The sequence below is a fragment of the Hemicordylus capensis genome, chromosome 4 (genome assembly GCF_027244095.1).
Source record: "Hemicordylus capensis ecotype Gifberg chromosome 4, rHemCap1.1.pri, whole genome shotgun sequence".
NCBI lineage: Eukaryota > Metazoa > Chordata > Lepidosauria > Squamata > Cordylidae > Hemicordylus > Hemicordylus capensis.
The window spans coordinates 161,618,418-161,646,244 of NC_069660.1; the positions used below are offsets into that span (position 1 = coordinate 161,618,418).

At 43.7% G+C, this 27,827-nt stretch overlaps 1 protein-coding gene across 1 annotated transcript in view; it reads left to right on the top strand.

The window, feature by feature from the left end:
• The window catches only part of ATF6 (activating transcription factor 6), a 133,229-nt gene that overhangs the window by 84,667 nt on the left and 20,735 nt on the right, over positions 1 to 27,827 (top strand). Inside the window, exon 15 of the mRNA XM_053245788.1 lies at positions 6,105 to 6,189. Within this exon, the coding sequence (XP_053101763.1) occupies positions 6,105 to 6,189 (85 nt within the window). The remainder of the gene's footprint in view (positions 1 to 6,104; positions 6,190 to 27,827) is intronic.

The window sequence follows — 27,827 nt, forward strand, 5'->3', positions numbered from 1 at the left end:
CAAGTGTGGTTTTGGTGACCCCATCTCTCAAACAGCATAATAGAACAGAAAAGTTCCACTAGAGCATTCCTTCATGCTTGAGGTATTGGGACATTTGGTATTTAAGTAAAGTAAAGTGCGCCGTCAAGTTGATTTCGACTCCTGGTGCCCACATAGCCCTGTGGTTGTCTTTGGTAGAATACAGAAGGGGATTAAGATTGCCTCCTCCCGTGCAGTATGAGATGCTGTCTTTCAGCATTTTCCTATATCGCTGCTGCCTGATATAGGTGTTTCCTATAGTCTGGGAAACATACCAGTAGGGATTTGAACCATCAACCTTCTGCTTGTTAGTCAAACATTTCCCCACTGTGCCACTTAAGGTGGATTGGTATTTAGAGAAATGTACCCTGCTCTTACCCAGCTGCCATTTACACCAGCTCTAAGGCCATAGGCACATTGTTATATCCTCATCTGATTAAGAACTCAGCTTTGCCCATTTAATTGCATTGGTATTTAGGGAAATGCAGTTAAATGGGTACAGCTGAGTTCTTAATCAGATGATGATATAACAATGTGCCCATGGCCTTAGAGCTGGTGTAAATGACAGCTGGTGTAGCAGAATGGCTACTTCACCAAGTAGTGCATGCTAGGAGAGGAGAGCTGGTCTTGTAGCAAGCATGACTTGTCCCTTCAGCTAAGCAGGGTCTGCCCTGGTTGCATATGAATGAGAGACTTGATGTATGAGCACTGTAAGATATTCCCCTTATGGGATGGAGCCGCCCTGGGAAGAGCAGAAGGTTTCAAGTTCCCTGCCTGGCATCTCCAAGATACGGCTGAGAGAGATTCCTGCCTGCAACCTTGGAGAAGCCTCTGCCAGTCTCTGTAGACAATACTGTGCTAGATGGACCTATGGTCTGACTCGGTATATCGCAGCTTCCTTTGTTCTTATGTTGGAAGTAGAACAGGATTCCTCAAACTGCAATGAGCATTCCACTCTGTATCTCGTAGTACAAAGAAAGGAAGTTTTCATTATTTAGTGGAATACCCACATTATTCCTGCTACAAAGGGTTTTTAATTTTCATGGTTTTATCTGGACTTTCAAGGTTTCAGCTATGCCCTCGGAGTCCCCAGTGGAAGGTGTAAAATCTCAGGATGAGGGGCCAGAATCAAGTGATGGAGGGGGAGATTTTTTTTAATTCTTCTTGGCTTAAAATGTTTGCTCTGCTCCTTTGTCCATCAGTCTTGAGGCACCTGGCACAGATGATGTACCCCGTTATTTCTAAGCATCACTAGGCTCTTGCTAGGTCCCACCATCTGACCTGCCAGGCCATCACTGCCTGGATGCAGGAAAAGGATGGAAAGCCAATATATATCCTCTGGCCAGGATTTAGCTTAATTTAAAATGAGTGGTGCTTGGGCTTTATCTAACCAGGAGGCTTCTTATCCTACTCCAAAGATATTTACCAACTGGCTGGGCAGGAGAAAAAGGAATGCACACTCTACCATGTGCAGTAGACTGAAGTCTACAAACCTTGTCCTATAAGACTCTGCTATTTTTATCCCTTACCATATTATTATTATTATTATTTCTTGTTTACACAGTCAGACAGGTGTTATTGACTGGTCTGTTTTATTATTATTAATATTATTAATAATATTTATATCCCTCTCTTCCTCCAAGGAGTCCAGAGTGGTGTACTACATACTTGAGTTTCTCTTTCACAACAACCCTGTGAAGTAGGTTAGGCTGAGAGAGAAGTGACTGGCCCAGAGTCACCCAGCAAGTATCATGGCTGAATGGGGATTTGAACTCAGGTCTCCCCAGTCCTAGTCCAGCACTCTAACCACTACACCATGCTGGCTCTAGATGACACACTATTCCTGAGCTATGGTACTTCAGACCATCGGGTACAATGGTGTATGTTTGAATGTTTCTCCCCACCCCACTGCCAAATCTTTGCTGTACAGTTCTGGAACAGTTGTACCATGTGATCTGTTAAGAGAAATTGAATATAGCACTTGTATCATTTAACACTACAGTGGCATTGAATTAGTCATTAAATTCACTCAGGGTTAATTCTGTCCTTGGATCATCCTTCATAGATAGAGGGCAAGGCTCTGAAATAGCTAATACCTCAAAGTCCACTAAGCAGCTGGATTTGGCAGTGTGAAACAAATTACTCTGGTCTCCTGAAACCTTGTGCAGTGTTGTTGAACACATCAGATATTTCACTGCTTATACATTTGAGATGGGAAATCCAAAAGAAATGATCACTATACCCCTGCTACAAATGTCAAGTTGGGATGCAAACAATATTTAATACCTGATGAAACCCCTGAAGTGTGTTCAGTTACTCCTAAAGATGGGGGTGGGGGAGAGAGAGGACACAAGCCATCATTCATTGGAAATGTTAACACTGAAGAGCTGAATGTCTAAGCTGTGTTATTAGTCATATTAACACATGTAATAAAAACTGAAATGTGAGCTTCCAAAACTCGCCAGCTGCTCCTTTCATGTGAAGTGTCAGTAAAGACAGAATAAATTGCAACACTTTAGACCCCAGAACAAATGACTTTATAGCTTTGGGCCAAAATTTACACTTTGATGGAATGACAATCTGAGGAGAAGTCTCAGACCTGAATGCCTGGCATGATGGCTGGAAAACTATCAGCTTGGAAAGATGAAGTTGCCAAAGTCATTTCTGGCTCCAGCAGTCTCATTTTCTTCACGACTATCTCTATAACTCAATGGCCCCTTAAGCCAGATGTTCTATACATTCTGAAATCCAGCCCAAGGCAATGTGCTTCTCTAATCAAGCTAGGATACAAAAACCATTTTCTTGGCTGTACAGGAGCATAACCAAGGGCTAACCTCCCCAGTTCCACAACTACAGCTGCAACTAAGCAAGGAAGAGCAATTTATTTTGAAGATGTATAACCCTCCTTCCAATCAGATGATTTCCAAGTTGGTTTATAACAGGTTATACCAAAACAAAAATTTATCTAGTCTTCCTTGTTACTTTGGCTAATGGTAGAGGCCAGAGCATCCTTCTGTTTCTCCCTCCTCCTCCTGCTAGCCCTCGCTCCTATGACCAAAGTGCCCTTCCCCTCAGCTCTGCAGTTCCAGTCTGGATTTTTATGCCAGATCTGCTGAGACACAACTCCTTGTCTTCCTCCCTGCTTTGCCCCCACCTTGTCTTTCTCCCCTTATTTTCCAATATCTCCTGCTCATAGCATTTGCTTTTCAAACTCTCACCCTGCTCTCAAACAACTCTTTTCATTCTTCCTTGCTGGCCCTTATCATATACAGGAGAACCTCGTTATACACAGATTCGATATCCAAAGTTTTGTGTATTTGTGGGTGTCTAATTGACTCCCGATTTCAATATCCATGGATAGGAAACGGTTAAAACCCACATATCCGCAGTTCCTAGAGGACCAGAAGTGACTGTGAAGGTCACTTCCGGCTGCCATATTGTGAGCAGGAGCCATTTTGTGGTTCATTTCAGCGAAGAAGAAGAAGAAAGTCTGCAATTTGGGGGGCCGTTTTGGACATTTGGGGGGCATTGTTGGAAGCCAGGAGAACCACAAGGCATGGTGGGGCACTTTATTTAGGGGTGTGCATGGAACCAGCTGGCTCAGTTTGGTTCATCCAGACCGGACTTGAACCTGACCGGCCAAGTCCGGTCCGGCCTCCATCGAACTCCTCCCCCACCACCCCAACCCGGTACAGTCAGGACAAAGTTCGCATTTTTAATTATTTTAAAAATGCCTTAAAATTACCTTTAGCCCCTTCGGGGGGCTTCCTGTATGGGTGTGTGTCCGTGAAGGTTTCTCCTCCCCCCTGCCGGCCTCTTAAGTCACCACCGCAGCCCAGGTAATCCATTTATTTTTGCCCGTTTGGACCTCTTTAGTGCATGGCAGTGGCCATTTTGTCCACCGCCACGCATGCACAAATGACCCACTGCAAGCCCTGGCATGACCCAGGGCCTCGCAGAGGTCATTTGTGCATGTGCAGATGGAACCGGGGGGTGGGTGGGTTTCAGTTAGCTCCCGAACTCCCCCAAACCTCTGGATGGAACCGCTGGACCATTTGCACATCCCTAACTTTATTTGACCCATTTTTGTGTATGTTTGGGTTTTCTTTCGTCTGGGAACCTAAGCCAGCATTCCCATAGACTCAATTACTCATTATCCATGGTTTCGTTACCGGTGGTAATCTGTGGGAACGGAACCCCCATGGATAATGAGGTCCACCTGTATTATATATACTACATAGTACAATCTCTGTCTTCTGCATGCCCACTCACACATCTCCTCAAAGCCTGCCTGTTTTATTGACCACTTAACCTCATTTCTAACTACAATGAAGCCTATGTGCAATTGCATTAGCTCACATTCATCCGTTGGTTACCCCTGCTTCTTCCTTCCCTCCCTTTTACTTCTAGATTTTAAGTTCCTTCCTGTAGAGACCTGCCTCTTTGGCATTTGCTACTCTGTAATGCAATGTCAGCTGATGGCATTATATAAAAAAATTTTCATCATGATGATGGCTGACCTACGGCAGGTTCTAGAACCTAGTGTGCTTCTTGACACTGAATAATCCCTGATTTATAACATGAGTTTATTTATTGAGCATGTTCTTCATAGGCTGCTTCTAGATGACACATTTTCCTTTGTGCGGCTGCAAAGTGACTTTGCAGTTGCCCCAAGAAACCAGATAGCTTCTAGCCCACACAGCAATAGGCAAGCCAAGCGGCAGCTGCAAGTTTAGTTCGTGTAGTTCCTGTCTGCATTCAGAAGTAAACAGTGTCTAGGATCACGCCCATAGCCAGAAACTTTAGACTGGTGGGTGAGAGTCCAATGGATAGACAGAAGTTTGAAGGGTTTGTTGATTGCTTTTATCCTTCCTTTTGTTACATGTAGATTTTCAGCTCCTGGCTTCAAGGACCTGCCTTTTTGGCATTTGTTACTCAGTAATGCAATGTAAACTGATGGCTATGTCTCTTTATCATGTATTATTATTATCATCAAGAGAGTCTAGCTCCTAGTAGCAAATTGAGGCTGAATAGTCTCTGACTCTCTCCCACCACTACCCCACTGCCATTTGTTGATATTTAAATTATCAGTTCCGTGTGGCAGGGCTTACATTTTTAATGACAGAAATGGCAATTTATGAGTGTTGAAATTCTAAGCAGGCTTCATTTAGGAAGAAAGGAAGCTTGGTAAACATCTGAACCTTAGTCATCCAGGAGTATAAGTTATACAGGTCTGAAGGCAAAACAATGCTTCTGTTGTCACAAGCAGTCCAGTTTGACATCTCCTAATCACTACACTGTGCTTCACTATTCTTATGCAAACAGCTAACTTTGGCTATTGATGCTAGAATTTGAATTCTCCCTCCCAGGTTACCCCCATGATTTATTACTGATGCTAGTCCTTGAAAATGCATCTTGCTACCTGGAAGTTGTGATATAAAATTGATGCCATTAACAGTAATATCAGACACTTCCAAAGTTGCAGTTAACTTTTTCAGATTAATATAACACTCTTCTCACATTTCATTGATGTAGTAGCTGGCGGTGTTCCCAGCTTCCATGTGTCTGTTGGCCTTGCCCTATGTGCAGAAGTGGGGGTCAGAGCCAAGAGATATGACCCACGTTCATGCATTGTCTGAAAGCACAGATGAAACATGAAATGAGGATTTATAACTTTGTATATCAATTCGTAATGTGTGTACTAAATTAGGATAATAATAAAATATGTCAGCTCAATTGCTTTTGGCTATTGGAGAATTCTGAGATATATTTATACAGCATACACATGGAATACCTTTTAAGTTTTGTTTACCAAATAGAAATAAAACAGCTAAATCTGAATCAGATTTCAAGCAATTTGGTACAGGCTTTTTCCCCCTAGAAATTTTTCTGAATCAAATTTTTCAGAAAACCCTTATCCGTGGGGAGAGACAGCCTTAACTTTGTGATAACTGATTTGTTTTGGCCTTGTCCATTGGGGTTGCTAGGGAGCTTTTACAAATTGTGAATGCATAATTCCCACCATGTGTGCACTCTCGCTCTCTCACCCACGCACACACATTAATGCATCCTTTAATGTTTTTCAGGATCACCTATTGTTGCCAGCCACCACTCACAATAAGACTAGGCGACCAAAGATGTCAATAGTGTTGCCAGCCATTAACATCAGTGGTGAGTATTTAGTTTAACATGTTGAGAAGAAGCTGTTATTTTACAAAGTGCCTGAATTGCTGATGGAAGGTAATGTTGGATCAATTAGTTCCAAGTTTTATAGTCTATTCTGATAGACTAGGGTCAACTCATTTCTCAGTAACAATGGAATGGTGATAAGTTTTTTGTATTTTAAAATAAGAACCAGTTTATACATTTGGAGAAATCAAATGGTAGCACTTTTTCCTGGATTGTTGCACTGCAAGCATATGGAATTATATTTTGGAATCTTCTCCAGCTAAAAAGAAAATTCCTTTCACGTGCAGAACTAGCACATCAAGGAGAAGGGTGCTTCCTAACCTTAATATCTGGCATGCCATGCTTCCATGTGCAGGGAGGCTTTTATATATGGGACTAATGGTATTGAAATATGCAAACCTCCATGCCCCTATCCGAGCCGCTTGAGGACGACGGCCCTGTTTCAGTAGGAGAGACTCCCCTCTTCTCAGTGGAAGTGGTTTGAGGTATGGACAGAGGTGGTGACTGCCTCCATTACTTCCACCATTTTCAGATTTGTATGGACCTCTGTAATTGCCAGCTGTGGCTATGAATTAGTTTCATGTTCTGTATCTAATTTTTCTTTGCTGTATTCTTATTGAGTGATGATGGCATGTAACTAAGTTCTGTAGTAAGGTAAAAATTCAATAAACATTTGTTTCTAAAAATCTGTTTCCTACCCCACAGCTTGAAGTGGCACAATCTAGGAAATACTTTACCACTTGATTCTGCTGAATGTATACAGGTGAAACTCGGAAAATTAGAATATCGTGCAAAAGTCCATTAATTTCAGTAATGCAAATTAAAAGGTGAAACTGATATATGAGACAGACGCATTACATGCAAAGCGAGATAAGTCAAGCCTTAATTTGTTATAATTGTGATGACATGGCGTACAGCTCATGAAAACCCCAAATCCACAATCCCAGAAAATTAGAATATTACATGGAACCAAGAAGACAAGGATTGAAGAATAGAACAATATCGGACCTCTGAAAAGTATAAGCATGCATATGTATTCAGTACTTGGTTTGGGCCCCTTTTGCAACAATTACTGCCTCAATGCGGCGTGGCATGGATGCTATCAGCCTGTGGCACTGATGAGGTATTATGGAAGACCAGGATGCTTCATTAGCGGCCTTCAGCAATTCTGCATTGTTTGGTCTCATGTCTCTCATCCTTCTCTTGGCAATGCCCCATAAATTCTCTATGGGGTCAGGTCAGGCGAGTTTGCTGGCCAATCAAGCACAGTACACTGTATACTTTTCAGAGGTCTGATATTGTTCTATTCTTCAATCCTTGTCTTCTTGGTTCCATGTAATATTCTAATTTTCTGAGATTGTGGATTTGGGGTTTTCATGAGCTGTACGCCATGATCATCACAATTATAACAAATTAAGGCTTGACTTATCTTGCTTTGCATGTAATGCGTCTGTCTCATATATCAGTTTCACCTTTTAATTTGCATTACTGAAATTAATGGACTTTTGCACGATATTCTAATTTTCCGAGTTTCACCTGTAAACTGCCCTATGATAGATAGTATGGTTTAAAAACAAACCCTTTATACAACCTTGCTTTCTCAGAAGTTTTTACTGGAGGGCTAGTCTATTTGTTTATATGCTACAGTTGATATGTTCTATTATAATTTTGTTTGTTCTTATACATTCTGATTCTTAAAAAAAAATAGGGAAAGCCAATTAATAATCTTTATGAATAATGAACACAAAGCTCAAATGTTTCTGTTAAGCGGGTTAAAATACTTTTATGATCAGGAAGAATTTCAACAACATGAAATAATAGAATTGCAGCTTCCAGCTTTTTCAACAGATTTCTCTAAGCAACATGACAAAGTGGGGGCTATAATCGAACCACATACCGTAGTAGAAAGGGAAATAGCTATAAAATGGATTGTAATTGGTCTTGGTATTTGCTTGGAAAATATGCTTTTAATGTCTGTGTCAGGAACGATTCCTTAGCAGAGCTGGGTTATCATTCTCACAGGCCTATTGTTTTATCACTAGTCTGAATTCTGTTCCTGATAATGATATGGAAACTTTTACATCTCCTTTGGAAATGCTCTTTGCAATCAAAGGCACTTGGAAGGGAACTAGAATGATACCCTTGTTCCATGTAAGAAACTCAGGAGGTAGGGGCCTGCTGATAGTGCCAGCAGTGCCTTAGATAGATCAAGAAGCAACATGAAATGATTTTCAGTTGAGTTGATTTTTGAAGTCATGAATTGTATTCATTGGGAAACAGAAGCAGCTCAATGGTTCAGGCAGAAAAACATATTTGAGACAGAAGCATCGGACAGTGAGTACTTGTTGGTTTAAAAAATCAAGATAGCTCAGTAACTGGGGAGAAAGCTGAGACCTCTTTCAGAGAAAGAATTCTTGGAGGTACTGACTTTCCTTTCTTCTCTCTGAGGTTCCAGTACCCTGGTCATCAATTAATGGTGGTTATTTAAAGGAAGAGGTGAAGTGGGTAGAGAGGCTGGTGTGCCAGCTTCCTTTCCCCCATCATCCCAAGTGGTTTGCTAGCAAATGCTCTTGCCTCAGCCAACACATCCTATACACATTCATCTGTCTTTTGGTAACTCATGGGATAGCTGATTCGAACACAAATGGAACTTTGGGCCTCCATCTGCTGATATCAATATTGGTATATACTGGGGACAATATTTTTGACCACAAAAGTCCATATCAGAGCCAGGTGAAAAGTCATATATGTGAAGCTGGTTTATAGTTTGGTATGTGCCTCTACAGGGATTGTTATAAAACAGTATGCACACACTGTGACTCTTACCCCCTTTGCTCTGCTCTGCCCTGCAAATTTTTATAGCATAGATGATCTGTTCCTTATGCTGGACAAGCTGGCAGAATTCTGGATTCTAATGTGGTGTGGTTGGAGTGCTGGACTAGGACTGGGGAGATCTGAGTGCAGACCCCCATTCAGCCATGATACTTGCTGGATGACTCTGGGAAAGTCACTTCTCTCTCAGCCTGTCCTACTTCACAGGGTGGTTGTGAGTAGAAACATAACTATGTTTCTGGGCTCCTTGGAGGAAGAGCAGCCTATAAAGTAGCTCTAAAAAGACTGGAAGTGTGAGCAATGCAAGATATTCCCCTCAGGGGATGGAGCCGCTCTTGGAAGAGCAGAAGGTTCCAAGTTCCCTCCCTGGCTTCTCCAAGATAGGGCTGAGAGAAATTCCTGCCTGCAACCTTGGAGAAGCTGCTACCAGTCTGTGAAGACAATACTGAGCTAGATAGACCAATGGTCTGACTCAGTATATGGCAGCTTCCTATGTTCCTGAGTGCTCTTCCAGCTGGAAATGTTCCTAGCACCTCCCCTATCTTTCAAAGCGGGAGCATTCACTGTATTTGAACTACATGGGATGCTCTCGCAAGAACCAGATACCTGGTTCTTAACAGACACCTGTTAAGAACAGACACCTGTTCCAGCCTGGGCATTATTATTATTTATTTATTATTATTATTATTATTGTTTCTTGTTTGCACAGTCAGACAGGTGTTATTAACTGGTTTGTTTTATCCAGACATCGAGTCCTTCCCAAGGACCTGGGATGGCTGAATTTTATTATTATTATTATTTTGATAAATTTATTCTGGTTAGCTTGATCTCAGCTATAGCTGTGCATGTACACAGTTTCTTCATGTTTAATGTGTGAGGCTGCAGTCTTAGTTTATATAATATATATATGTGGCATACCCGTCGCTAACCCCATCTGCGGCAGCTCTCACACGAGTCCCCGAACGAGCTGCCGGTGATGGGGAGAGGAAAGCAGCTGCGCTGGCGGGTGAAGTGAGAAACAAAACAGTGTGGCGGGGGAGAAAATGGTGAGCGGGCGGGGGGAGAAAACGGTGGCAGGCGGGCAGGGAAGAAAATGGCAGCGGGGGGCGGGGGCTAGAGGTGCAGATGCTCTGCGCCTAGCCCAGCTAGTTTTACTTATTAAATTTGTATCCTGCCTTTTTTCTGTCATGGAACTAAAGGTGCCATGCCCAAGGTCCTCAGCAAGGCACCCATCCAGGGTCTGCACTGAGCAGACCTAGACCTACTGAGCTTCAGCAAGGTGGCTGCATCATGTGCCCTTGGATCATGATGTGGAACACTAGTTAAGACTGCTTGAATTAGGGCTGTGTGGGAGCCAAAGCCATTCCTTGTGAGGTGCCACCTACAACACAGGCAACTGAAGGTGCTGGTGTAACTTTCTCAAGTAAGTCTTGGAGACTCAGACACTCAAAAATTAAGTTTGGAGAAAGCATTTGACACTGTTCAAAGATATTGGGGACATCACATTAAGGGAGTTATATGCATGAATCCCACCTTATGTCTGTATATCATTGGGGCAAGTGTGGGTGACTTTTTGTCAAAGCTTAACTTTTTTGTTTTGTTCCTGTGTATGTTCAGGAACAAAAAAAAGCGATCCCTGTTCTGCTGCACAGCTGTTTGTGTTGTTGCAGGTTTTATGTTTCTGTTGGTGCTTTTATCCAAGATCATTTAGTTTTATCCAGCTGCTGAATATGGAATCCAGCAACTATCTACTGTAAACATAGCTTGGATTATGCTGTCAAGTGCATTGGGTCATGATTTTTTAATGGCTTTATATGTTTAGAGTTTTTCTCTAACATAGGAAGGATGTAGCTTCTTCTTGAACTACTTTCAAAGCCATCCTGAAGTTCTCATGTTGATTTACTATTATTAGGCTTAGTGTAGAAATGTCTTGTGCAGTAATTACCAGATGATGAACCATAAGAAATAAATTAAGCTGCTGAGAGCCTAAAGTACAGACCTTTAGAAGAACTTGTCTGCTGCCCACTGTGGGTGTGGCTCGAGGTAAGACCCATGCACCATTGGCAACCTTTTTGACATCTTTTCAACTTCAGCTTAGGCAGCAAAGAAGAAGGCACTGCCTTCTTGCCACCCAACTTAAGATTTAAAACCAATCCCCATGGCAATGGGGAAGGACAGTGAAGTGACCAGGAGTAGAAGGCAGGTGAGGCTATTATTTATTTATTTATTTATTTGGTTTATATACCGCCCTTCAAAGGTGGCTTAGGGTGGTTTACAATAAGGTAAAACAATTAAAAACAATTAACCGTTAAAATCAAAACTATAAAAACAGAATAAAACCAATTAAACAATTCAACAGCTAACCCTCCCCCCCCCAGAGAACCAGAGCAACCATTTAAAACAATTTAAAACAATTTTTCAGTCATTTAAAACGCTGGAAGGCCAGGCCAAACAGGTAGGTTTTAAGGGCTCTCCTGAAAGACAGTAATGATCTTGAATTACGGATTTCTGTCGGGAGTGCATTCCACAGCCCAGGAAGCAGCTACAGAGAAAGCCTACCTCTGAGTCGCCACCAGACAAACTGATGGTAACTGGAGACGGACTTCCTCAGATGACCTTAATGTGCGATGGGGATTATGCAGAAGAAGGCGCTCTTTAAGATAACTCGGACCTAAGCCGTTCAGGGCTTTAAAGGTAATGGCCAGCACTTTGTATTTTGCCCAGAAACAAATTGGCAGCCAGTGTAACTGTTTCAAAACAGGCATAATATGGTTTCTCCAGGTTGCCCCAGAGACCAATCTGGCTGTCACATTTTGAACTAACTGAAGTTTCCGGACTACGTAGAAAGGCAGCCCCACATAGAACGCATTGCAATAGTCAAGCCAGGAGGTTACCAGCTGATGCACCACTGTTTTGAGGTCATCCTCTTCAAGGAATGGGTGCAGCTGTTGAATCAGCTGAAGCCGATAGAAAGCACTCCTGGCCATGGCCTCCACCTGAGTTACCAGGGTGAGGCCTGAGTCCAGGAGTACTCCCAAGCTGCGCACTTGCCCCTTCTGGGGGAGTGTAACCCCATCCAGCACAGGAAGATCTAATTCACCCCTCAGATTCTGAGCCCCCATAGTGAGCTTCAGATTCTGAGCGCCCCCATATTATGCCTGTTTTAAAACAGTTACACTGGTTGCCAATATGTTTCTGGGTGAAATACAAAGTGCTGGTTATTACATTTAAAGCCCAGAACAGCTTAGGTCCGAGTTATCTTAGAGAGCTCCTTCTTCTGCATAATCCCCACCGCACATTAAGGTCATCTGAGGAGGTCCGTCTCCAGTTACCACCGGTTCGTCTGGTGGCGACTCAGAGGTAGGCTTTCTCTGTAGCTGCTCCTGGGCTGTGGAATGTCTTGCTTGGATTGCTCCCTCATCCAGCCCATTACTGCCTGTAGGCAGGCATTTAGAGAATGAGTGCCATTTCCTGAAGATGAAAAGAAGAATTAGATTTGGGTATCCTCAGTATACTGATAACATCCGGCACCAAATCTCCTGATGACCTCACCCAGAGGTTTCATGTAAATATTAAAAAGCACTCGTGACAGAATAGAGTCCTGAGGGACTCCATATAACATCTCCTGTTTTGAGGATCAACTGTGACCAAGCTCCACCATCTGGAATTACCCAAGAGATAGGAGCAGAACCTCTGCAAAGCAGTGCCCCCTATCCCCAGTTCCCCCAAGCAATCCAGAAGGATACCATGGTCGATGGTATCGAACGCCACCGAGAGATCCAGAAGAACCAGCAGAGTCGCGCTTCTTCTGTCAATTCCCCGGTAAAGGTCATCCATCAGGCCGACCAAGCCTGTCTCAACCCCATAGCCAGCTCTAAAGCCAGTTTGAAATGGGTCTAGATCATCAGTTTCTTCCAAGACTGCCTAGAGCTGGTCAGCCAGCACCTTCTCAATCACCTTGCCCAACCAAGGGAGATTGGAGATTGGCCTGTAACTATCCATCACTAAGGGGTCCAAGGAAGGCTTCTTTAGGAGTGGTCTAACCATTGCCTCCTTCAGACAAGGGGGCACCCTACCCTCCCTCAGCGATGCATTTATGATATTAACTAGGCCACCTCCAACAATCTCCCTGCTAGATAGAAGCAGCCAAGTCGGGCAAGGATCCAGAGAACAGGTGGTAGGCCACACCGCCCCAAGCAGCTTGTCCACATCCTCAGGAGTCACTGATTGAAACTGATCCAGTCTAATACTGCAAGAGGGATCGCTGGACACCTCCTCCATAGACCCTGCAGAAATAGTGGAATCCAAGTTGGCCTTCATAGAGGAGATCTGGTTCGCAAAGAACCCTTTAAAAGCATCAGAACAGAATGACCCCGGGGACTGATTTGAGGTAGAAGGAGCAGAAACCACTCCTCACAACCGGGATAGCTCTGCTGAGCGCGAACCTGCAGTCGCAATGCACACAGACCAAAATCTCTTTTTCGCTGCATGCACCGCCACCGCATAAGTCTTCAAATGGGTCACATGCTGTATCCTGTCAGATTCGAACCGAGTTCTCCTCCACTTGCGTTCTAGTCACCTACCCAACCGCTTCAGCCCCTGCAACTCCTCAGTATACTAAGGGGCCATTTTTGAAGCAGGTTGGAAGGAGAGCAATCAAGTTCAAGGTTTATTACAGTCCACGACCGCAATCATGTCTACTGCCCTGGTGAGTTCCCTGTTCCAGGTTCCAACCAGGGCATCGGCAGAATCACTGGCTGCACCAACATCAAAATCCTCCAAGGCCTTTTGAAATCATACTGGGTCCAGCAGCCTTTTTGGATGGACCATCCTAATATCAAGTCATGGACAATTTCAGTCTTATTCTGAACTGCCCTGGCATTGCAGAGGAGCAAGGCCAGACTCTGTGGCTCATTGGAGTTGCTCCCTGAGGCCTAAGAGTTGACAGAGCAGTTGGAAGTGGAAACAGTTACTAAATTATTGATTTCCCTTTCCCTGTAATGGCCAGCTGCTCTGCCAGCACCAATTCTTCTATTCCCCACCACTACAGTAATAGCTGCCCCAGAACTGCTGGGCGCACCTCCAACACCATCCAACTCAAGAGAACCCAAACACTTATCTGCAAAAGGCCTGGCACAACCCAACCCAATCCTCCAGTCCTCTTTGGCAGCCACCTAAAGGCAGCCCGCCGGCTACGCCTTTGGCATGCCTCCCTGCTTTTAAGCCAGCAAGCCCCGAAAGCCACTCCTCTCACAAGCAGCTCCCAGGGCAGCGACAGGAGGTTCTGTTCAGCAATCTGGGGGCTGGCAACCAGCCAGCTAGAAGTTGGCAGCAGGCAAGCAAGCTGTTCCCCGTCAGGCTGGAATCTCCACAGGAGGCAGAGGGGCCAGTTGGTAAGTCCCAGCAAAGCAGAACGAATGGCCTTGCACCCTCCTGTTACTTCCCAAGCAGTGCTTGAACAGTGGGGGTGGGGCTGGGTAGGATGCCTGCACTGGCCGTCTCATTAGGGAGGCACCTCTTGAGGCCATCACCTTGCCTCATTAATGAGGTACCACTGCTGCTGCTCCTCTGTATGATATACAGCAGTGGTTCTCAACGTGTGGGTCCCCAGATGTTGCTGAACTACAACTCCCAGCATCCCTAGCCCCATTGGCCTTTGGTTAGGGATGCTGGGAGTTGTAGTTCAGCAACATCTGGGGACCCACACGTTGAGAACCACTGATATACAGCTCTGGTCTTTCCTTCTTCCAGTGAGAACATTAGAGGAGCTTTTCTGGATCAGACCAAGGATCCACCTAGTCCAGTATTCTCTTTTCCACAGTGGCTAGCCAGATGCTTTTGGAAAGTCCATAAGCAGGGTATGAAGGCAACTGCGCTTCCTCTCTGTATAATCCCAGGAACAGGAATTCAGAGGAATACTGCCTTTGAACCTGGAAGTTCCATTTAGCTGTTATGTCTGATGCCCGCTGATAGACTTAGAGGTAAAGTGTGCCGTCAAATTGATTTCGACTCCTGGTGCCCACAGAGCCCTGTGGTTTTCTTTGGTAGAATACAGGAAGCATTTACCATTGCCTCCTCCTGCGCGGTATGAGATTATGCCTTTCAGAATCTTCCTATATCGCTGCTGCCTGATATAGGTGTTTCCCATAGTTTCCCATATAGGTGTACCAGCAGGGAGTCAAACTAGCAATGTTCTGCTTGTTAGTCAAGCATTTCCCCGCTGTGCTACTTAAGGTGACTGCTGATAGATTTACCTTCCATGAATTACTTTAATCCCCTTATAAAGCTAACTAAGCCAGTGCCAACACCACAAATTTTGGCAGTGAATTCTAAAAATCAATTACTCGTTGTGTGAATAAATACTTTCTCTTGTTTTTATCTGAACTTCCTGCCAATCGATTCATTCGGTGCTCCCAAGCTTAGTATTATAAGGGCAAACACATTTCTCTCTACCCATTCCTCCCAAACCCATGTATAATTGTATAAACCTTTATCATATCGCCCCCATTCATCTCTTTTTCTAAACTAAATTGCCACAAACATTTTTTGCAAGCATGTTCCAACTCATTGATCATTTTGGTTTTCCTTTTCTGTAACGTTCCTAGCTCTACAGTGATCTTTTTGAGATGGGGTGACCAGAAGTGCACGTAGTACTGCACCAGAGTTTTATAGAACGGCACTATGATGCCAGTTGTTTTATTTCCAAGCACTTTCCTAATCATCCCCTGCATGGCATTTGCCTCAGTGCTGTTTTTGTGTTGCCTCACTGGAGCATCTCTTTCCTGGTTGGTTGCCTCCAGCTCAGACCTTATAAATTTATATATTAATGAGAGCCAGAGTGGTGTAGTAGTTAGAGTGCTGGACTAGGACCGGGAAGACCTGAGTTCAAATCCCCATTCAGCCATGATACTAGCTGGGTGACTCTGGGCCAGTCACTTCTCTCTCAGCCTAACCTACTTCACAGGGTTGTTGTGAGGAGAAACCTAAGTATGTAGTACACTGCTCTGGGCTCCTTGGAGGAAGAGCGGGATATAAAAATGTAAATAATATATGAAGTTAATTTTTTTTTGTCCCCAAATGCATCATTTTGTAATTACTTACATTTTGTTGCCTATTCACCCAGTTTGGAGAGGTCTTTGTGGAGCTCTTTGCAGTCCACTGCGGGTTTCACATCCTTTATAATTTGTTATCATTCATGCACAAATTTGGCAACCTCACTCCTAACTCCAGACCATTCATATATGAACAAATTCATAACAAGAACAGTCTCCAACCTCCTATGGTTAGATAAGATGATTGAGAGGATGGTGGCTGACCAGCTCCAAGCAATTTTGGAGGAACTTGATTATCTAGATCTATTTCATACTGACTTTAGGGCAGGCTATGGGGTTGCAATGGCCTTAGTTGGTTTGATAGATGACTTTCTCCAGGGAATTGACACAGGAAGTGTGATTCTGCTGGTTCTTTTGTATCTCTCAGTCTCAGGTAGATTTCAGATGGTGGTGTTTGGTGACATTTGCTCTTCAAAATGGGAGCTTCTATACGGAGTCCCTCAAGACTTCACTCTGTCACCAATGCTTTTTAACATCTACATGAAACCACTGGGTGAGGTCATCAGGGAATTTGATGCTGGGTGTTATCAGTATGTTGATGACACCCAAATCTATTTCTCCTTGCCATCAAAATCAGGAAATGGCATTAGCCCTCAAATGCCTGCCTATTCGCTGTATTGGGCTGGGTGAGGGATAATAAACTGAAGCTGAATCCAAGCAAGACAGATGTGTTCATTGCTGGGGGTCATAATCTGCAAGATGGGATAGAACTTCCTGTTCTGGACAAGGTTGCAGTTGAACCTTGCAACAAGGTTGCAAAGAACAGATTTGTCACTTGGGAGTGCTCTTGGACCCTGGTCTCACTCTGGTGCCTCAGGTTGAGGCTGTGGCTAAGAGTGTTTTTTACTAGCTGCGATTGATTCAACAACTCTGCCCGTTCCTTGAGGAGAGTAACCTGAAAACTGTTCTACACCAGCTGGTAACCTCCAGGTTGGACTACTGCAATGTGCTGCCTTTGTATGTAGTTTGGAAATCTCAGTTAGTTCAAAATGCGGCAGCCAGATTGGTCTCTGGGTTTTCCCAGAGAGACACATTATGTCTGTTCTTAAACCATTGCACTGGCTGCCAATATGTTTCCAGGCAAAGTACAATGTGCTGGTGATTACCTTTAAAGCCCTGAATGGCTTAGGTGCAGGTTATCTGAGAAAGCGCCTTTCTCAACAAGATCCCCACCACTCATTAAGATCATCTTGAGGGATCCATCTTTGGGTGTCACCAGTTAATCTGGTGGCGACTTGGGATTGGGCCTTCTCAGTTGTCTCGGGTTGTGGAACGTGTTCCCCATGGATATAAGAGGGTTATCTTCTTTGGAGGCCTACAGGAGAGCCTTAAAGACCCATCTTTTTAGCCTGGCTTTAATGAAATTTAATTTTCATCTGATTTAAATGTGTTCTGATCTTAGTTGTTTTATTATAAGTTTTTATTTTAATGCAAACTGCCCTGAGCCACTTTAGGAAAGGCAGTATATAAATTAAATAAATTACATAAATAAAAATAAAGTTTAAAAGTGTTGATCCCAATACAGGGATTTCTTCCTTCTTTCTATGGTGATAACTACCATTTATTCCTATTGGCTGCATCCCATTATTTATCCAATTACCAATTCATAAGCGACCCATCCTGCTCTCTCACAACTGCCAAGTTTACTCAGGAGCCTTTGGTGGGCAACTTTGTCAAAAGCTTCTTGGAACTCCAGGTATATAATATTTTCTCAATTGCCTCCATCTACGTGTTTGTTTACAGTCTCAAATGATTCTAAAGGTTTGGTGAGGTGAAACATCTCTTTGCAGAAGCCTCAGCAAGGCTTGTACCTCTATGTTTAATAATTCTAGCTTTAAGTATGTTTTCCATCATTTACACAGAACAGACTTCAGGCTACCATTTCTTGACTTCCCCAGATCCTTTTTTAAAAATCAGCATTAGTTGGCTGCTTTCTAATCCTCTGGCAAGGAGGCTAGTTTGAGTGACAGGAGATCAGCAGTTTCATATCTGAATTATTTACATACATTTGGGTGGATCTAGTTACTTGCTAATTTGTCAGTATCCACTTGTCACATCTATTTGACTTGATTTTTCTGATGCCTTCTCAGAAAAAAGCAGGTCCGGCATGGGTATCTATCCAATATCTTTGCTGTGAAGACAGATAAAAAGAACATATTCAGCTTGCCCTCAATTCCTGCCTGTGGCTTCTGGCAGCGTCTGGTGGGGCTACTGTGCGAAACAGGATACTGGACTAGATGAGCCTTGGGCCTGATCCAGCAGGGCTGTTCTTATGTTCTATGCAATCTCCTTATCACTCTTCAGTAAGTGTTTCAGTACTTTACCATCTAGTGGTCTAACAGGTTCCTGGTTTGATTTCCTGTTTCTGATACCATTAAAGAGTACCCCGCCCCCTGCACCAGAATGCTGTTCTTGATCTTTTTGGATGTCCCCTCCCCTTGGATCAGAGGTGTCTCTGCCCGACCATGCATAATGGCTTTGAAACAGGGTCTTTCAGTAAGCTCAGTAAGGACAGCTGATGTCCTTGCAGTGCTTTAAACTGATCTGCCCCCCTCCCAGTGTTCCCCCCTAAGGCATGCACACATACGTGTGCTCAGTGTTTGGATGTCTTCTGTAGAGATGCCTCTGCTCAACATTTTGCACTTCTGGCACCGGTCTCTACTGCCTCACCCTTCCTCATTGGGCAGACAGGGGAACAGATACCAGCTGGCTTCTCCTTCCCTAGGCATCAGGATGGATTTGTATTAGGAGCAAACGATGGATCTGATGATGGACATAGAATCATCATTTTGGGAGACAACTCAGATTGTCAGCCCCACAGGATGTTTGGCCAGTGCTGAGACACATTAATCAAGAAGGACTGACATATTTGTCAGCAGTTTTCCCCTCTGCCCTTGCTAGAACTCAGTGGGGAGAGGGTACACCCTCCAGAGGATGCAGTCTCTGGTAATAAAGGTGGTGCAAAGGGCTTTGCTATTTGGGTTGGGCAATATGGACCCGCCTCATGACAACAGACTGCTTTGTGGTGCAAGCAGGGGACTACCCAGAATGAGTAGCTTGCTGACTCATTGCTTTTCCTAGTCTTCTAGCCAAGGTCTGTGAACTTTTGGCGGGAGGGGTTTCTACCATGCCAGCTCCCGAGATATATGGCTGTTTTCTGGTTGCAACATGTGACTTTAAGTCCATAGAAATCAACAGCTGGCATGCCAAACTTCTCATACATATGCCCAACCAGCCATACATCCTTAGTGTTCTCAAGATCCAGTGGTTGAAAAGGTGTAGGTTTTGGTGGTTTTTCTCTGCTGATACAATAGCTCATCTAACTGGAGATATCAGCCCAGAGCTAAATTCATTGAGCAATATCTAGACAAGTTAGTCATGATCAAGAACTACTGAAATCATTGAGATGATTTAGTCAGAACTAACTTCAGTCCCATTAATTTCAGGGATGTTGCCCAATATAAGTGGGCATAAGTGGACAACAGGGATGTTGCCCAGTATATGTGTAGTAAATGGCAAGAAGCATGGGTGTACTTTCAGGCTTTAAAATGTACATGTGAAGGGTTTTTAAAAGAGTAGTGGATGAGAAAGCTGCAGTAATAAACCATGAACAGAGGGAAGACTAATGCCTAAACTGTTGCACTGCAGTAACTAATATTAGTGAGACCTCTCCAGAGGACTCAATACAAAGAAGAGCCACACCCCACATTAAAAGGGGAGAAAGGACCTCCACAAAATGCAGGAAGTTACATAACATCAGCTATTTGTGTTGGATTGCATTTTTGTATGTCAGTGCAATGGTCAGCATGTGGAATAAGTTAGCAGAATAAGCTACTGAGTCATAGAGCATCAGTGGATCTAACAGTTGACTGAAAAGCGCATGTAAACAGGGAGCATGTAGAGGACTAGGAGGCCAAGGAACACATGGAAATGAACAGTGCAGAGAACAGGCCTTTGACTGGCCTTTGCATTTCACCCCACTTGTTTGGGGTGGGGGCGGAGGCTGGCACCTCCAGCTGTATCCAACTAGCACTCTTGTCCATATATTCTTTTTTCTACTACTGCAGCCTAGAACATGGTTCCTTTTCCCCTTTGACCCAATTCTCAACACATAACAGCCTTGCTGGATCAGGCCCAAGGCCTATCTAGTCCAGCATCCTGTTTCACACAGTGGCCCACCAGATGTCTCTGGGGAGCCCACAGGCAAGAGGCAAGGGCATGCCCTCTCTCCTGCTGTTGCTCCCCTACAACTGGTATTGAGAGGCATTGTGCCTCTGAGGCTGGAGATGGCCCACAGCCACCAGACTAGTAACCATTGATAGACCTGTCCTCCATGCATTTGTCTAAGCCCCTTTTAAAGCCATCCAAGCTGGTGGCCATCAACACACCCTTTGGCAAAGAATTCCATAGATTATGTGCTGTGTGAAAAAAGTACTTGCTCTTGTCAGTCCTAAATTTCCCAACCTTCCGTTTCATGGGTTGACCTCTAGTTCTAGTGTTGTGAGAGAGGAGAAAAATTTCTCTCTGTCTACTCTCTCCAGTCGATGCATAATTTTATACACCTCAATCATGTCTCCCCTTAGTCACTTCTTTTCCAAAGTAAAGAGTCCCAGATGGTACTCCAGATGAGTCCACACCATAATTTGTGTAAGGGCATTATAATATTAGCATTTTTATTTTCAGTCCCCTTCCTAATGATCCCTAGCATGGAATGCTGCTTCTTATGCATAATTCTGCCACTTGCCACTGTTTGTACTAGCTAGCCAGCCATAATGAACTGTTGAGGGCTATTTCATGTGTAACAATAATATAATAATCACATTGAGTAGGGATGTGTAAAATGTTCCGAGCTCAAAACTGGCCGTTTTGAATGTTCCGAGCTCGAAACAAAACTTGCTTAAAATAAAGGGCCTGTTTCAAGCTCAAAACAAAACATTCCTGTTTTGAGTCAAAACATTTCTAGTGTTTCAAGTGCCGTTTTGGAGGGCTGTTTTTCTGGGGAGAGCTGGTCTAATGGTTGGGATCGGCAGGTAGACCAGGCCTCCGCTCTGGACTTCATGCGCCAACCTGCTGCTGAGGACTGGTCTACCCATCATGTGAGGCAGGTAGACCCGGCCTCTGCCCTGGACTTTGCATGTCATCCCACCACAGAGGACTGGTAGACCAATCATCTGAGGCGGGCCACCGCACCAAGTCCAGGGAGGAGGCCTGGTCTACCTGCCTCACACAGTGGGCCGACCAGTCCTCTGCAGTGGGCCGGTATGCTAACTCCAGAGCGGATGCCTGGTCTACCTGCTGACCTCAATCGGTAAACCATCTCTCTCCGGACAAACAGGCCTCCGAAATGACACTCAAAGTACTCAAAACGTTTCGAGTTTTTGTCGAAACAACCGGCTTGGCTGCTGTTTCAACAAAACGTTTCAAGCATTTAGCATTTTGTTTCGAGCTTGAGCTCGAAACAAAACACAAAATCTTTTTCGTGCACATCCCTAATATTGAGGGCTATTAACAAACCTGGGCTTACCATCACCAAGAGTCCCCAGATATACACTAGCAAGCATGTTAAAAAAAAATCATTCTGGTGAGATCCCCTGCCTTTCTCCTGATTATGGAGAATGGCATTCAGGGGGCTCTTCGAGGCCTTATGCTCAGGCTCAGAAAGCAGTGAGCCATTTTGCTGCTTTCCAAATGTCTGTGAGACAGAGATAAACCACCTCCCCAAGGAGGGGCTTTTTCCTGTAGTTGTCTTGGGCCTTGGAGGGACTCAGAGACAGAACAGCTCTAAAGTGTGGTTTCAGTGGTGAGCTTAAATTTTGATTGGCCACCAAGTACAGCAACAACTTGGGGACCCGTGTACCAACTGTACATTTTGAAAATGTCTCTGCCAAACCCAGTTCTCTGAGTGCTCCTGTATAATAAGCATATTTTCAGATACCTATTTCTTGTAATCACACATATTTTTAGCTATACACTTTTAAATCTTAGAAGTCTACCTTAAAATGTAATAAGAAGATGGAGAGAGATGGCCTTCTCAGTCCTTATTTTGGCTGTTAAACTGATTTGGTTCCCATTTTTCACTCAGAAGTTGATATTGGGAGTGAGGTGATGCAAATTTGGAATGCTGGAGCAACTTTATCAGTTGGTGCTCAGATTGCTCACATATCTCATGTGAACTGAAAGCTATTTAGAAAAATAGAAAAAGCACTCAGAAAAGCACTGAGGGCATTGAATTTATACTGTAAAAAGGATGGACTAGAGGATAACCTTCAAAAAACTAAAATTATGGCCTTCGCTAGGAGGCCTAAGATTCATGCTTGCAGGATTGAGGGACACCCAATTGAAAAAGTAACTTTCTTTATGTATTTGGGAGTGATCTTTCAGGCTGGCAGTGCCAGAAAAGTGCATGGGAACTATGTTGCTTTCAATGCTCACAAAGGTTCATTTGCCATCTTACAATATCTTTGGACAAAAGGAGGCCACTATTTACCTGCGGCCCTTAAATTGTTTAGAGCCAAGTCATTAGCCCAGCTTCTCTATGGAGCACAGTTGGGCCTTTTTCCAAATATAGAAACTCTGGAACAAGTGCAGTCTAAATTCTTAAGAATGGTACTTTGCCTTCCAAGATCTGTTTCTAACGCTGTTATCCGTCTGGAGAAAGGTATGATTAAGGTCGAGGCCAACGTCTGGATGACTATCTTAGGTTATTGGCTTAAATTAGTTTATTGTCCAGTTGGGTTGGCTTCTTTAGTCTTACAAGATTGATCTAGATGGATTCAGACTATTGAGGCTAAAATAGCTGCATTGGGCCTCTCCTCTTCATTCCTACATAATGTGGGATATGATCAAGCAAAATCGCTAATTAAACAGCGAATCTTAGATTCTGAGAGACAAATTGATCATGGTAAGGTTTCAAAATTTTATAGATATTTAGTTTCCCCAACGATTTATCTTACACGGCTGGAAATCCCCAAGTACATAGTAGCTTTTACTTTAGCTCGCTGTCATAGCCTACCCTCAGCTGTCCTTGAGGGTCCCTATAGGGGGATTCCCTTTTCAGAGAGGCTTTGTCCTTGCGGTTTGGATCAGATGGAAACCATCAAACATGTTTTACTATTCTGTTTGTTCTATAAGGATATTCGTGCAGCACTTATTATGCCATTATTATGTAAATTTCCAGGGCGGCAGAGCCACTTTTATTGTTCTTTGTTACTTTCGGACTCTGAGCTTACAGTTACAAATAGAGTTGCTAGATATTGCGTTGCTGCTATTAATACTTGTCGGCGGTTGTTTAATAAGAAATCTATTTGTTCTTAACTTTCTGTTTTAGATATAACTGTATTTTAAATTTCTATCTAATGTACTGTTTATATTGTGCTGGTCGGTGACCATAACAAGACTGACTGACTGACTGACTATTTAACTTCACTTGTAGGGGACGTTGATACCCCATTGTCCAGAATGCAAAGGACTCTAGGCTGTTGCTGGCCACTGTTGGTTTTCAGTGACTCTGTAATTACAGAGTGAAGGATAGACTTGAGATGTTACTCAGGAAAGCTGGGCTTGGACAGATGTGAAGATGCTCTAGGGAAGCAGAAGAGACAAGTGCAGCTGGGCTTTTGGACTATCTAAGAGAAGATTTGGGAAGGGTGTGTCTGAATATCAGGAAATTGGGAGAGGATGGGTTTGGCTGGGTGGTTCTTGGTTTACTTAAGGTCAGTGTAATGCCAGTGGTCCATTTTTTAAAAACTGTGCATATGGTCCAGTGCACTTACGTATGTGAACAAACTGTAGCTTCTCACCCTCATGGGAAAGAGGCCAATCTAAGTGGCCAGAGTCTCTTTGTGTACAAAGGTATCTGAATCTGTGCCACTTGAGAGTTCACGTTTGTTTAGTCACTTGGAAAGGAAACAGTGGAGAAATGAAATCATAAAAGCACATTCTGCAGGGAGTTTTCATCCTGCCTTTCCCCCCCTAACTTTCCGCTTTGTGGATTAAAGCGGCAAGAACCCTCTTTTAGAGATGATGGAAGATTGCTAGGATAGAAAACTGCTTTGCCTCTTTAATGCTCTGAACGAGCTGGCTTTAGTTCTCTGTTTGATGGAGGAGTCAGAGTCTTTTTGCTCTCTCACATATAAGACATGCTTTGCAGATAGCGTTACTTTAAACACAAAGGGGTAAAGGGTGAATCACACATTAATCAGCCTGTCCAGTTAGGTTTTAAGATACATGCCTGGGGTAATTATTGCACCTAACTCATGGGAACATTGTATAAAATGCACAGCGCAGGCTCCATATAGAGCCATACACCCAAGCAGCTTTTTATACAACAAAAATACACTGGAATTGTGAGCAAAATGTGCACATTGAGTACAATAAGCAAAGAAACAATGAACAATAAGTAAATCTGCAGAAATCTTACTGATTTGTGTACTTTCTTTCGAGCAATGCCTGTGTTTTCTTTGGCAGAGAATTAAGACTTCTCATGCTTAGCATTAACAGCTGTCTTACACATGTGGCTTCTAGCACCCATCATTAAATCATGCCATCATGCTATAAACTGCAGATGTTTATTCTAACTGGTGAAAGTGTCTCTAAAACAAAATTGTCTGAAGGCACATGATGCACTGCTGCTGCTGAGGGGCTCTTGTCCTAAGCACATCCTGAATGTGTGATTGCATGGAAGCCATATGTTAGCCACTCTGATCATCACTAAATATCTTACATGACTGTGTGATTCTGTGACACTAAATTAAAATGTGACATTATATTTTTATTTTAAAATCAGTTGATATCCATTTGGCAGGATGTAAATTAGGATGGACGTTTAGTTCCTGTTCCAGTCAAATGCTGGTTCTACCTTCAGATTGTGCCTTCCTAATTTGTATGCATTTTGTGTTACTTGTTAGGTCTGCTAACTTCTCTCATTGCTGTTCAAATCATCTACAACTCCATTATTAACTGACCAATGTAGTAACCAGTTAGACTAGATAAAAAAAATCCATGGGCTACTAGTTTTTGTGGATTTACAGTGAGGGAAATAAGTATTTGATCCCCTGCTGATTTTGTCCTTTTGCCCTCTGACACAGAAATGACCAGGCTATAATTGGAATGGTAGGTTTATTGTAGCTGTGAGAGACAGAATAACAACAAACCAACCCTCAAAAGCCCAGTGCCCAAAAGTCAGCGATGGATTTGCATTGTAGTGAGGGAAATAAGTATTCGATCCCTTCACAAAAGATGTCTTAGTACTTGGTGGCAAAACTCTTGTTGGCAATCACAGAGGTCAGACGTTTCTTGTAGTTGGCCACCAGGTTTGCACACAACCCAGGAGGGATGTTGTCCCACTCCTCTTTGCAGATCCTCTCCAAGTCAGAAAGGTTTCGAGGCTGATGTTTGGCAACCCGAACCTTCAGCTCCCTCCACAGATTTTCTATGGGATTAAGGTCTGGAGACTGGCTGGGCCACTCCAGGACCTTCATGTGCTTCTTCTTGAGCCACTCCTTTGTTGCCTTGGCTGTGTGTTTTGGGTCATTGTCATGCTGGAATACCCATCCACGACCCATTCTCAATGCCCTGGCTGAGGGAAGGAGGTGCTCACCCAAGATCTGATGGTACATGGTCCCGTCCATCGTCCCTTCGATGCGGTGAAGGTGTCCTGTCCTTTTAGTAGAAAAATACCCCCAAAGCATAATGTGTCCACCTCCATGTTTGACGGTGGGGATGGTGTTCTTGGGCTCATAGGCAGCATTCCTCCTCCTCCACACACGGCGAGTTGAGTTGATGCCAAAGAGCTCGAGTTTGGTCTCATCTGACCACAACACTTTCGCCCAGTTCTCCTCTGGATCATTCAGATGTGCATTGGCAAACTGCAGACGGGCCTGTACATGTGCTGCCTTGAGCAGGGGGACCTTGTGGGCACTGCAAGATTTCAGTCCTTCACGGCGTAGTGTGTTACCAATTGTTTTCTTGGTGACTATGGTTCCAGCTGCCCTGAGATCATTGACAAGTTCCCCCCATGTAGTTCTGGGCTGCTCTGTCACCGTTCTCATGATCATTGCAACTCCACGAGGTGAGATCTTGCATGGAGCCCCAGACCGAGGGAGATTGACAGTTATTTTGTGTTTCTTCCATTTGTGAGTTATCGTGCCAACTGTAGTCACCTTCTCACCAAGCTGCTTGGCAATAGTCTTGTAGCCCAGTCCAGCCTTGTGCAGGTCTACAACCTTGTCCCTGACATCCTTCGACAGCTCTTTGGTCTTGGGCATGGTGGTGAGTTTGGAAGCTGAGTGATTGCTTGCTTCTATGGACAGGTGTCTTTTATACAGGTACTGTAACAAGCTGGGATTAGGAGCACTCCCTTACAGAGGGTCTTCCTCATCTCAGCTCGTTACCTGCATATAGTGAAAAGACACCTGGGAGCCTGAAATCTTGCTGGTTGATAGGGGATCGAATACTTATTTCCCTCACTACAGTGCAAATCCATCGCTGACTTTTGGGCATTGGGCTTTTGAGGGTTTGTTTGTTGTTATTCTGTCTTTCACAGCTATAATAAACCTACCATTCTAATTATAGCCTGGTCATTTCTGTGTCAGAGGGCAAACGGACAAAATCAGCAAGGGATCAAATACTTATTTCCATCAGTGCATGTGCTAAGCTGGTTTACATGCCATTAAACAAGAACAAATAGGATCTCTTTGTAACTAGGAAAACAGATTTAGCTTCTCCGGGGGACCATACAGTGGCTTGAATTTCAAAAGAGACATGTACCAGGACTCATTTAAAAATACACACTGTTTGTAGACTGGCCGTAAATTGTCTATCCTTGCCATAATATATTGACTATTTGAAAGAACTCTGCTCCACATCATGCCCTCTCTTAAGCTTTGTTTCATCCCTAACCCATGCTTTATAGTGAAATTATCAAAACATTTCTTCAGTCAGTTTAGCTACAGATGGTATCATCTTTTCACAGTCTTTCCAGTGCTGTTGCAGAGCAAGAGTTGATGGAGCATGCTTTTTAGGAGCATGGGAACAGGGCATGTTTGGTGCCTATAGTTCACAAGGGACAGATTGTGGTTAGAATAGACCTTTTTACAAGAAAATACCAATCCTAGCATGTAAATAAATTACATCACTTCTATGTAACTGAGTTAAGCAGGTGGGAAATGTGTGTAATTCTTGAGTGCTGCTCAGGGCTATGAAGGCATTTGGGCTGCACCCGATTAGACAGCAGTCCAGGCAGCCAAATCTTGTTTACAGGCCCTTCAACTAGTTATGGGCTTCAACCAGCCGCAACGTCTTATCATTCCAAGCAATGAACTGGGGGCTGCCTGGCTCGATTATTTTTCTTATTACATGTTTGGTAGGTGTGTGGACTGAAGAGGTAGCACAATCTGTTATCCATTTCAAAGGGAGCTAAAAATGTTATGATCCTTCTGGATCATAACCAGAGCACCTGTGGGCGAGAGGAAGGTACTGGCTGACTCAGGGTAGCCCACAGATACATCAGCTCCACCAATATCTAAAGGAAAAGCCCCTAAGGGAGAGGGGACACCCCAAACTGCCCCAGTGTAACTCAGTGGAGTGGAATGTTTGTGGACCGAGTTCACAGACAACCAGGTGGACAGAGCTAATGGAACTCAGCGATAAGGAGGGCTTGAACAAAAAGACCAGGAA